Source organism: Bos indicus, chromosome 2 (genome assembly GCF_029378745.1).
Source record: "Bos indicus isolate NIAB-ARS_2022 breed Sahiwal x Tharparkar chromosome 2, NIAB-ARS_B.indTharparkar_mat_pri_1.0, whole genome shotgun sequence".
Classification (NCBI taxonomy): domain Eukaryota; kingdom Metazoa; phylum Chordata; class Mammalia; order Artiodactyla; family Bovidae; genus Bos; species Bos indicus.
The window spans coordinates 128277289-128290380 of NC_091761.1; the positions used below are offsets into that span (position 1 = coordinate 128277289).

The 13092-nt window shown below is 45.1% G+C and overlaps 1 protein-coding gene across 6 annotated transcripts in view; it reads left to right on the plus strand.

The window, feature by feature from the left end:
- The window catches only part of STPG1 (sperm tail PG-rich repeat containing 1), a 63787-nt gene that overhangs the window by 36466 nt on the left and 14229 nt on the right, over positions 1-13092 (plus strand). For all 6 annotated transcript variants that reach the window (XM_070776498.1, XM_070776509.1, XM_070776500.1 and 3 more), the window contains 2 exons: positions 4523-4631; positions 11922-12087. In XM_070776498.1, coding sequence (XP_070632599.1) covers positions 4523-4631; positions 11922-12087 — 275 coding nt within the window. The remainder of the gene's footprint in view (positions 1-4522; positions 4632-11921; positions 12088-13092) is intronic.

Consider the following 13092-nt stretch of genomic DNA (forward strand, 5'->3'; position numbering starts at 1 on the left):
CCAATGCAGGAGATGTAAGAGACATGGGTTCGATCCCTGGATCAGGAAGATCCCCTGGAGGAGGGCATGGCAACCCTCTCCAGTATTCTTACCTGGAGAATTCCTTGGACAGTGGAGCCTGGTGGGCTACAGCCCATAGGGTTGAAAAGAGTCAGATACAATTGAAGTAACTTAGTTCAAACACACGCAAAGTGGGGTTTTATGTCCACTCCCTGATGCTAATGCAAACATTAAACAAGGTAATCTAGGCCTAGTACTTACTTAGCACAGCCCCTGGTGCATGAGGATTCCGCAATACATGGAAATCAGTAGAACTGTCTTTGGGGAAGTCAAGATACCTCTCAGGTTTCAGTTGTAAAATGGAATTAATTATATTTGCCCAATAGGGTTATTATAAGAAGCAGATGAGAGCTCAATATGAAAGCACTCTGAAATACCTAAGACATGAAGTGCACATAAGGCAGTAATATTATTACGCTAGAATTTCCAAATATTTTGGTCTTAGAATGCTTCAGTTTAAATTTCCTTTTTCTTTTATGATACTTATAAATAATAGTTATTTTTCCAACTACAAAGATCCTGCCCACCTTCTTCAGTGGATCCAATCAATTATAATGTGCTCAAAGCAATATAAGTGCCTGGTAGGCCAGCACTGTCCAAAAGAAATACAACAGGAGCCCCAGAAGTAATTTGTTTTCCTAGTTGTTTGGGTTGCTCAGTCACTGAGTTGCAACCCTGTGGGCTGCAGCACGCCGGGCTCCTCTGTCCTCCATTATTTCCCAGAGTTTGCTTAAATTCATGTCCATTGAGTCAGTGATGCTATCTAAACATCTTGTCCTCTGCCGCCCTCATTCTCTCTTTGCCTTCAATCTTTCCCAGCATCTGGGTTTTTTCCAATGAGTCGGCTCTTCGCATCAAGTGACCAAAGTTTGGAGCTTCAGCTTCAGCGTCAGTCCTTCCAATGAATATTCAGGGTTGATTTCTTTTAAGATTGGTTGGTCTGATCTCCTTGCAGTCCAAGGGACGCCCAAGAATCTTCTCCAGCACCACAATCAGAAAGCGTCAATTCTTTAGCACTCAGCCTTGTTTATGGCCCAATTCTCACATCCGTACATGACTACTGGAAAAACCATAACTTTGGCTATATGGACCTTTGTTGGCAGAGTGATATCTCTGCTGTTTTCCTAGTAGCTACATTTAAAAGTAAAAAGGAACAGGTGAAATTAGTTTTAATAATATATTCTATTTAACCCAGTATGTTCAAGATATTTCAATATCTAATCAATATAAAAAGTACTAATTAAATGTTTTACATTCTTCCCCTCATATTAAATCTTTAAAATTCCACGTGTATTTTATACTTGCAGCCCGTCTGCACGTGGATCAGCCGTGTGCCCAGCATGGCTGGACAGTAGCTATATATGGCCGGTAGCTTCTGTTTGGGATAGTATAGCTCCAGATACTCTTCTCCTAGGGTAATCAGAGCCTGAAAATAATGATGATGAGATGACGAAGCACTTTTCGTGGCCCGTGTTCTGTTCTCAGAGTTGTGTATTCGTTGATTTCATACTCACAAGGACCTGGAAGTGGATTCTCTTATTTTCAGTTTGCAGAAGAGGAAGTTGAGGTTCAGAGAGGGGAAGGGACTTGCCCAAAGTCACCCAGCTTGAAGAGACCACTTGCACACCAGTGAGAACAGCTAGGCGCTGAGGTTTAAAACTGGGGGGTCATCAGAGTCTTCATGTTCCAGCCCTGCTGAGCTTCCTGTCATAAGTCGTGTGACTTCTCTGTGCCCGTGATATAATGTAGAATCCACTGGGGAACTCGAGGCGAGAGCTAGTAGACCTGGAAGGAAAATGATTGAAACTGTGGCCAGCTTTGAGGAAGACAAAGAGTTGGCGCCTAAGAAAGAGAATTTGTACGCGGTGTGGAGGAAGGCATATATTTTAGACTGAGTGGTCAGCGAAGGTGAGCGCCCCCTCTCTGCGACCTACTGGGGAAGCTGAAGGTGCTCTAGTTACTGCTTCATGCTTCATGTCCCCAGTCCACTGTCCCTGAAGGCTCCCCTCCAGTCCTGGTATGCAGGAAGCATGCAATAAATGCTTATGGCTTAAAGGCATGACTTCCTTTGTTAATCAAGGAATGACCATTCCCCAAGTCAGAACTCTGTCCTCCTGCCAACAGATGGATTTTAGTTTGCAGGTTTTTTGTTCATTATTGCTTTAATGTGGCTCTGAAAGTAAGACACACTCATCATAAGATACGTCCAAGCATCACAGAAACCCACAAACCGGAGAGTAGAAGTCCCTTATCATTCTGCTCCTCAAATAGCCATCAAATACCAGGGCAACACATGTATGCCTGTGGCTGATTCATACTGATATATGGCAAAAACCATCACAATATTGTAAAGTAATTATCCTCCAATTTAAAGAAGTAAATACATTACAAAACAAAACAAAACCAGGGGCAGTTTTGTTCATACTCTCTTCCTCTTCCCTCCCTCAGTTTTGGGATTATACTGTCCCTCATATGCATGCATTTCTGCTTAATAATATCTGAGTTTTTTTCTCTTATGGCAATGCAATAAATCTGTTTCGTTCTTTTTTAACCTGCCAGTGGAGCTGACTCTTTTCTTAGTCTAATGGTGCAACACACGTGACATACAGTCAGTGTCGGTATACAAAAATGTCCCCCTTTTCTGTCGCTTTTCTGTCTGGGCGAAGAATAAAGCTGAAGCAGTGTTTTGTCTACAGGAGGCTTTTTTCAGACCTGGAGAACAATGGTTGAGTCAAGGGGCGAGCAGCAGAAATGCAGTAATCCTGTTAGCCACGCTGTGCTTTAAGGCTGTCAAGGCCTCTCTCTGGCTTTGCTTCTCTACTCGAAGCCTTTCCCCGGTACCTGTTGTTACTTCCTCTCCGGCATCCGGGCTCCTCTCCCCGTGTCCAGTAATTAGCCTGGCCTGTCTGATCTTTCTGTTTGCCCTCTCTGCAGGCAGTCTGGCCATTTGGTACCCTGGGAAAAACTGAATTCCTCTACCTTTGTCAACACAAAATCAAAATGCCATCTGCATTTCTTCAGAAATTTTTTTTTTTGACAAAGGAGTATCACAGAAAATCAAGCCATCTTGGCCCCAGCAAACAGTTTCACTCATTCAGTAAATAGTCCCAGCCATGGCAGGTACAACTTTTATTGCATCTTTTATCTAACGAATACAGGAGACTGACTGCCAACTGGCATTTAACATATTTATGACTCATCATAAGAATGATCTCAGGGTTCTTTTTTTTTTTTCCAAAATTATTTTTAGAGTTCTGAACACACTGAACACTTTCAACTGTATACTGCCTGAGTCGACCAAAATCTTTATCTTCTGGTCAGTCCAGAAAAGTCAAGACGACACAGTGCTTTGTAAATCTTATCACAATCTTAAGTTACACTATTTCTTTGTAAGTCCTATATCCTGCACGTATAGAAGGACTGTTTGAACAGTGAGGAATAAGGGTGGGGATATGTAGGACTCAGTGTTCAAAAAGAATGAGAATCATAGAGAAAAAGTAATGAAAATAATTTGCCTAGGTAGCTTTACACACTTTTTATTTTTATTTATTTATTTTTTAAACTTTATTTTTCTATTTGCGTATTTAGTTTACCCACTGGGCTCAAACTAAACATATTGCAGTTTTTTTCCAATATACTATTTTGTGACCATCTTCCCACGTCAATAACTTTTTCGCTATGCAAATGTTTCAAAGTGCAAAGTGTTGCTTTGGGTGAATTTACTGTGGCTATCTTAACCAATTCCATATCGCTAAACGTATTCTAAGTTTTCCTACATGTTTACACGTAGGTTTATGATTCTTTTGTCAACTTACAAATGTCCTAGTGGGTTTTAAATTCAATTGCATTGAGTTTACAGATAAATTGGGTGGAAATCTTTATAGCTTTGGGTAATCTAGAAACTCAATCTATCTTTTAATTTATTATGTTTTCTTTTATGTCTTTCAGTAAAAATTTTAGTGATTTTCTTCATATTCTAGTTATATGTAACATTACACATTTTTAAAACGCCCACTTTCCAGCAGGTGATTTATATTGACTAGGCGTCCCCCCATCCCCACCCCAACAGCTCTCTGCCTCAAGTCGAGCAAGAATGATCTGATCCATCTTACAGATGAGAAAAAAACTCAAATCCAGAGAAATTAAACAGCTAGAGCAGGATGCCCCTCCCCGAGTGAGGGAGGTGATCAGGGAAGCCGGGTCTGCAGGCTGGCCCAGGGCGCCGGCCTCGGTGTTGTGTTGGGTCCCTAGACCCTGGCTGCTGATGAAAGTCGTCGCCCCCTGCAGCTGGGGCGAAGGTGAGGGCACAGCCAGTATGACCCTTTCCACTCACATCCGCTCATTTTCTGAGAATGGGTTTAAAAAAAAAAATTTTTTTTTAACCCCAAAGTGCAGTCGTCCTGACATGATGAGAGGCACAAAAGGAAGGCGTTGAGTACACTGTGCTTGTTTTCTCCCCCAGGCCTCCGACTCCTGCTGCAAGCAGGCGAACAACGTCTGTGCCCGAGCTGGGTTCGTGTCCAAAACCCAGAGAGGACTTTTCACTGTTTCTAAAACAGGACCTGCCCCAGGTAAGCAGCTGCTTTGCACTGGCCTTGACCTGAGGCTTCCTGTTTCAGGTCTGATCATCAGGGCACCCGTTCCTTCACAGGGAGTCTCTTTCCCTGGTGGCTCAGATGGTAAAGAAACTGCCTGCAGTGGAGGAGACTTGGGTTCGATCCCTGGGTTGGGAAGACCCCCTGGAGAAGGGAATGGCTACTTGCTCCAGTATTCTGACCTGGAGAAATTTCCTGGACAGAGGAGCCTGGTGGGCTACCATCCGTGGGGTCACAGAGAGTCGGACACGATGGAGGGACTAACACTTTGGGGGTGTGGGGGTGCAGGTAGGTGTTATAGGAGGAGGAGGGGATCGGCTCCCTACTCAGCGGAAGAACGGCCAGCCCCTGGGGTCTGCCTCCCTTTCAGACCCAGCACACCTGCTTCGGGCAGCCGCTGGGGAGGTGTCTTCTTGAGCCTGAAGAGTGCCCGTGCGCACACCCCAGCTGCCATTGCAGACCCTGGGGGAAGGCAGGGTGACCCCTGAGCACTGGGCTGCAATATTCCTTTCCTTCCAAGGCAGCCAGCAGCTTCATCATTTAACATCAAATCACTGGGAAATTGCTCTGTTCACAGAGTGCCTACGCCGTGCTTTTTGCACGTGGTCCTCACACATTTGTCCTCCAAGAGCCGAACTCTTAGTCCTGTGTTTCAGATGAGGCAAAGGAGGCCCAGAGAGGCGAAGCAACTGGCTCAGTGCCACACAGCTAAGAAATGGCAGGTCTCAGCCCAGAGGAGCCTCTTACCCCCGTCCTCCCAAGGCAATTTCTGACTCTGGGATTCAGGAACGCACAGGGCTTGCTGGCAAATGTTTTCCCTGCTGGGTGGGGACAGGCATTGCCCCTGTCCTGTGCCCCACACTAGCCTCAGTGAAAAGTTTCCAGGGAGAGCTGGTGACATAACAGTCCTCACTCCAGGAACACTGGTTAGACTAGACCTTCCCAAATGGGTCCCAGAGACCCCCGAGGGAGCTCCGAGCCCCAGAGCCCAGAGGAGGAGCCGGGAAGGAGTGCCTCTGCAGTGACGCTTCTTGGAGCAGGGTGTGGATAAAATTGCAGCACATGTCAGATTTCAGCAAATCCAGATTAAAGTTGAGAAGATCAGTCTGAGGCTGAATAACAAAACCAGCCCTAATTAGGAGGTTGAGCCCCAGCTAAAGCTCCCTGCCTTGCATCACCACGGGCACAACCCCACCTTGTTTGTTCAGACAGGAGAACAAACCTCTGGGTTTGGGCCAGAGGTCCCACCAGTGAGCCTAGGAATGTGGGCAGCCCCTCCCTCTGGGAGGGTCCTCAGGGGCCCCTTGAAACACGCAGGTAGGGCACAGGTGGGCACTAGCATCTGTTAAGCTCCTACTGTGTGCCACAAGCTTCCAAAGCCCCAGGGATCATTGCACCTGTGTGCTCAAAGAATGTGGGTTATTATTATTACCATATTGGTCTTTCCAGGTGGCGCTAGTGGTAAAAGAACCTGCCTGCCAATGCAGGATACGTAAGAGATGCGGGTTCGATCCCTGGGTTGGGAAGATCCCCTGGAGAAGGGAATGGCAACCCACTCCAGTATTCTTGCCGGGAGAATCCCATGGACAGAGGAGCCTGGCAGGCTACAAATCTTTTCTATAGGGTCACAAAGAGTCGGACATGACTGAAGTGACTTAGCACGCATTATTATTATAGCATCCCTACTTAACATGCAAAAATGACATACAGAGAGCAGGTGACTAGCACAGGGTTCCACACCTGGGTTTGAATCCAGGCCCGTTATCCAGCTCTGAGGCCTGGTTCCTTAAAGACTCCCCCGGTGTCCCCCAGCTTGCCAGGGGCCAGAGCCTGGGGAATCGGCTCCTCTGAGAGAAGCAATCTGCTTAGTTAGACCTCTTGGGAAAACGCTGTGGTTTCAGCTTCTCCGGGTGTGGAAAGAAACCAGGTGTGGAACTGTGACTGGAATTCCCGCTGTGTTGCAGCTGCTCTGAGCACCTGGCCCCCCAGTGGCTGAGGGCCCTGTTTGGTCTGCCTTCAGTTCTGAGTAGAATGCCCACCTTTACACATTGACTGACAGGATTTTCTAAAGTCTGGAGGCTCCAAGCACAAGGCCAGGCACTTCCCCACCGTCCTCCTCTCTTGTGGACATTGTTGTTTAGTCGCTAAGTCATGTCTGACTCTCTGCAACCCCATGGACTACAGCACAACAGCCTCCCCTGTCCTACACTATCTTCCGGAGTTTGCTCAAATTCATGTCCATTGAGTCAGTGATGCTATCTAACTATCTCATGTTCTGTAGCCGCCTTCTCCCTTTGCCTTCAATCTTTCCCAGCTTCAGGGTCTTTTCCAATGATTCAGCTCTTTGCATCAGATGACCAAAGTACTGGAGCTTCAGCTGCAGCATCAGTCCTTCCAATGAATATTCAGAGTTGATTTCCTTTAGAATTGACTGGTTTTATCTCCCTGCTGTCCAAGGGACTCTCAAGAGTCTTCTCCAAAACCAGAATTGGAAAGCATCAGTTATTCATCACTCTGTCTTCTTTATGGTTCAACTCTCACATCCATACATGACTACTGGGAAAACAATAGGTTTAACTAGATGACTCTTTGTTGGCAAAGCGATGTCTCTGCTTTTTAATATGCTGTCAAGGTTTGTCATAGCTTTCCTTCCAATGAGCAAGTGTCTTTTAAGTTAATGGCTGCAGTCACCATCCACAGTGATTTTGGAGCCCAAGGAAATAAAATCTGTCACTGCTTCCACTTTTTCTCCTTCTGTTTGCCATGAAGTGATGGGACCAGATGCCATGATCTTACTTTTACGAATGCTGAGTTTCAAGCCAGCATTTTCACTCTCCTCTTTCACCCTCACCGAGAGGCTCTTTACTTCCTCTTCACTTTCTGCCATAAAGTGGTGTCATCTGCATATCTGAGGTTATTGATATTTCTCCCAGCAATCTTGATTCCAGCTTCTGATTCATCCAGCCCAGCATTTCACATGAGGTGCTCTCCACAGAAGTTAAATAAACAGGGGGACAATATACAGCCTTGTCATGCTCCTTTCTCAGTTTGGAACCAGTCAGTTGTTCCATGTCCGGTTGCTTCTAACTGTTGTTTCTTGACTCACATATAGGTTTCTCAGGAGACAGGTAAAGTGGTCTGGTATTCCCATCTCTCTAAGAATTTTCCACAGTTTGTTGTGATCCACACAGTCAAAGACTTTAGTGTAGTCAATGAAAAAGTAGATGTTTTTCTGGAATTCCCTTGCTTTCTTTATGACCCAACAAATGTTGCAATTTGATCTCTGGTTTCTCTGTCTTTTCTAAACCTACATCTGGAAGTTCTCGGTTCACCAACTGCTGAAGCCTAGCTTGAAGGATTTTGAGCATGACCTTACTAGCATGTGAAAGAACACAGCTGTATAGTAGTTTGAACATTCTCTGGTAACCCCCTTCTTTGGGACCGAAATGAAAACTGACCTTTTCCAGATCTCCTCTCTATTCCTCTTTTTTAAAAAAAGTTATAAGAACATGGGGAAATACTTCTATCTTAAAGTGTCACTTGAAAAACAGGGGTGAACTTCCCTGGTGGCGCAGTGGATAAGAATCTGCCTGCCAATGCGGGGAATTAGATATGCAGGTTCAATCCCTGGCCTGGGGAGATTCCGCATGTGATGGAGCAACTAGAGCCCACGTGGCGAAACTACTGAAGCCCACAAATCTAGAGCCTGTGCTCTGCAACAAGGAAGCCGCCGAAATGAGATGCCCACGCATTGCAGCAAAGAGTAGGTTTGCTCGCTGCAACCAGAGAAAGCCTGAGAGCAGCAATGAAGAGCTAGTGCAACCAAAAATAATTAATAAATAAACTATAAAAAATGAATAAAAGCCAAAGGAATACAAATTAAAGCAGCAATAAAATATTGTTCATGTAACAAAAAATAAAGAATTAAAAAAAAATAAAGAATAGCTTTCCAAAAAATAAGGGTGGGCGACACAATTTAATCCGAACCGTGGGCCCAGCTCCACGAGACAGCATCTAGAGCACAGGAGAAGGACCAGGAGTAACTACAGCAGAGTACTCACCTGATTTTTTCTGGGCTGGGAGAGCATAAATGCCTTTCCTGCTTGCTTCTGCTTTTTAACATTTTATAATCAAGCATTGCTTTAAACTTTTTTTTTTTGGTAAGGGGAATAAAAATTTAAAAATAAATATGTGCCTAAATGAAACAGGAAGCTAATTTGAGAGATACATTGTTTTAGTGTTCAGTCGCTACATTGTGTCTGACTCTCTGAGACCCCATGGACTGGAGCGTGCCAGGCTCCTCTGTCCTCTACTATCTCCCAGAGTTTGCTCAAATTTATGTCCACTGTGTCTGTGATGCTATCTCACCATCTCAGATACCAGTATTATAAATGCTGCTAACTGGACAGCTGTTTTGTTTTTTTTATTTAAGGGTATACTGGGACTATTTTTTCATGTTATTAAAAACCCTCCTGTGGCTGATTCATGTTGATGTATGGCAGAAACCAACACAAATCTTGTAAAGCAATTATCCTCTGATTTAAAAAAATAAAAATTCTCCTAGAACATCTTTTTTTAGCGTGCTAAGTCACTTGAGTTGTGTCTGACTCTTTTTGACCCTATGGACCATAGCCCACCAGGATCCTCCGTCCATGGGATTATCTAGGCTGGAACACTGGAGTGGATTTCCATGCCGTCCTGCAAGGGATCTTCCCAACCCAGGGATGGAACTCATGTCTCTTGGTCTACTGCGTTGGCAGGCGAGTTCTTTCCCACTAGTGCCAGCCGGTAAGCCCAAATGGTCATGTAGTATTCCAGTATCCAGTGGTACCATAACTTAAGGGAAAAAATGCTCCCTTGTTGGAGATTTAGGTTGTTTTAAACTGATTACTCATATAAATAGAGTGGGAGCAAACATCCTTGTAGCTCACACCTGTGTACAATTGAGATTATTTCCTTAGATAAATTGCCTAACGTGAAACTGCTAAGTCGAAAGGTATGTAAAATATTTAAGGTTTTTGATATTTGTGACCAAATTGCCCTTCAGCACAGAGCTAATCTATCCACCTGCTTCCACAAAGACTCTTCTTTCCTTCACTTTTGCCACCACTATTCCCATTTAAGTAAAATCTTGCTAATAGATCCCATATTGCTGTTTTCAGTGATCTTGCAGTGGAAAAGTTGATTTCATTTAAAACAAAATTAGCCTTAGGATGTTTAGAAGGGTTTCAAATATTTTTTGCATGCACAATGCCACCATTAATGTAGTTTCCCCCACTTTTCTGGGTTCCCACCTATTTTTAATTTATGTGTATCCAGTTGTACATTGATATAGTACAGTATAGACTGTTAGGCTTTATTTTACTTGTTTTCTCTCACTTTGATTTTCAAGAACACTGCCATGGGTCTCACGGTCATTGCATTTACCCCTCGCAGGGCTGGTATTTCCACCAGAGTGGGCTTTTCCCCCATAACTGTGGCCTTGTACTTGAACCTTTAGGCTCGTCACCATTTCTCACACTGTAGCTACTGCTGTGCTGTCTACCTTTAGGCTTAGAGCTTTTCCATCATGTTGAATAATTTTCTCAATTTCCAAGTAATGGGAAACCAGGGTCAAAGTGTGCAGCATCTTGGAGGGCTTCCCTGGTGGTCCAGAGGTTAAGAATCTGGCTTGTAATGCAGGGGATACAAGTTCGATCCCTGATGGGGGAACTAAGATCCCATGTGCCGCGAGGCAAGTACGCCTGAGCCCGCAGCTACTGAACCACAACTGGAAAGTCCGTGTGGCACAGCTTGAGATCCCATGTGATGCCACTGAGACCTGACACAAATAAGTATATATATATATATATATATTTTATGACTCCCCTGGTGGCTCAGACAGTAAAGCGTCTGCCTACAATGCAGGAGACCCAGGTTCAGTCCCTGGGTCAGGAGATCTCCTGGAGAAGGAAATGGCAACCCACTCCAGTACTCTTGCCTGGAAAATCCCATGGACGGAGGAGCCTGGTTGGCTACAGTCCATGGGGTCGCAAAGAGTCAGACAGGACTGAGCGACTTCACTTTCTTTCATATATTTTTTATGTATCAAAATACATGTATATTTAAAGTGTGCAGCATCTTGAAGGCCTTTGCCTAGTAGTGCTGCTTGGCAGCCCGAAATGCCTGCACCCACTTACAGGGCTGCCAGCTCTTTGGGCTTCCTGGTGGATCAGTGGTAAAGAATCTGCCACTGCAGGGGACGCAGGAGACACAGGTTCGATCCCTGGGAGGGGAAGATCCCCTGGAAAAGGGCATGGCAACCCACTCCAGTATTGGCCTGGAGAATCCACCGGACAGGGGACCTGGTAGGCTGTAACCCGTGGGGCCGCAGCGTCGGACACAACTAAGTAACTCATCCACCAGCTCCTTAGGGGCGAGACTGCCCCCTCTTCACCTCGGCCCGGATCATTCTCTTCTTCCTTATAGCATGTGCACAATGTACTTTTCTTCTGACACAGTTTCTTGAGACAGGGTATTATAGGAATGAGTGGACATCGAAGGCAGATGGTTCTGGGTCCACACAGAAGGTGCTCAACAAATATTTGTGAATTACATAATTAAGAATTACTGGACTTCCTAGGTGGCTCAATAGTAAAGAATCTGCCTGCAGTGCTGGAGACACAAGTTAAATCCCTCGGTTGGGAAGAACCCCTGGAGAAGGAAGTGCCAACCCACTTGAGTATTCTTGCCTGGAAAATTCCGTGGACAGAAGAGCCTGGCAGGCTATACTTCATGGGGTCCCAAAAGAGTCAGGTGTGACTTAGCAACTAAATAACAACAACAAACTGCATAATAGTTACTGAACAACTACCACATTCCAGGAACCTAAAAGGTTCTTTTACTACCATAGCCTCCCGGTTGTTGGAAGAATTATTGTCCTTAGTTTATACAGGAAGACGCTAGGCTTAGCCTCTTGTTAGATGAATGTCCTTTCACAAGGTACTGAATGTCTGTGAGTCTGTTTCCTCATGTTCAGAATGGATGTGCTAACACCCACCTTGCAGGGCTGCCGTGAGGATTAAATGAGTTAAGTCTGTGCTGCATGGACACATGTTCTCTAAATGGTGAATGTTATTTTCAGTTATTCCAGGCGGACCCTATTACTTGGCCATCCTGGAGCGATACTGCCTTAGAGTCATTAAATGCATTCTTAGGCGTAAGGCACCGCTTTTTATTTATTTGAGAAGGGTTCTTTATTCTGTCTTAAAATTTCTTTCCTCTCAGGGCATTATGATGTCAACGAATCCCTTGTGAAGCAGTCGCCAAAGATATTGATGTCTTGTTTTAAATCAAAAACCGACCGTGGATTAAAGCTGACGTCAACAGGCCCAGGACCCGGTTATTACAACCCAAATGGTCATCCTAAAGTTCAAAAAAAGACTCTGATCCCGTGAGTCCTGATCATTCTGATCTTTCTTTTGAAAGGTGTTTCTGGGGAAGGACCCTAACATGGGGGGAAAGGGAGGGCGTCACAGTTTGGCAGACACGGGCTGGGCAGCTCTCATGGAGCCCTTGTTGACACAGCAGGCGCTCAGGAACTACTTGCTGAGTGCATCGTATTTATTGAGCAACTATTGTGTGCCAGGAACTTAACATCTTCAAAGATCATGACAACTCTATTGTAGGAATGATTGTTTCAGCTTCAAAGAGAAGGAAGTCAGGCTTCAGAGAGGCTGAGAGGCTTGCCTAAGTCCACACAGCTAAAAGGAGGTGCCTCTGGGGCTCAGGCTCAGGACTGTTTGGATCGTCCAACATTCCCCACAGTGCTGTACTCCCCTGGTGCTGATATTATCCTATTTTTTAGAAAATCTCCACTAGGGTGGCAGGATATATGGGAGTAAAGATGCTCTCATAGTTTTGTACTGATAGGTTAAAAGCCTAGACTCTAGAGTTGGTTAGACCTGCTGCATTTGAACCTTGGCTCTGCAGTTTCTGTGCTGTGTGCCCATCAGCCCTGCGCTAACCCCTCTGAGCCTCCATGCCCTCCACTGTAAAGTGGGGATAATTTATCTGAATGTTGCTTTCAGATTGAAAAACAAGTATTGACATAGTAGGTAAAAATGGTGACTCAAAACAAATTTTGAAAGTGCTGACAGGGATTTCTGTTACTGTTTTTAATCTCCCATACATTTAATGTTACTTTCCCCTCAGAGACTCAGAAATTCACAGGGCTTAATATTCCTCAAAACGGGTCTAGAACTTCTAGAACTAAGACCATCAAGGTCAGTCATCCTGTCATTTCTGAGTCCGAACCCCTGCATAATTCTCTCCAGGCAGCAGTGATTGTAGGGAGGGCTGACCAGCGGGGCTGGGACTAAGGGTAGCCACCTGGGAACCTCCAGAGAGGTCAGGCAGCTGGTGGGGCCCATGCCACAGGGGGTCAGAGAGGGTGGGC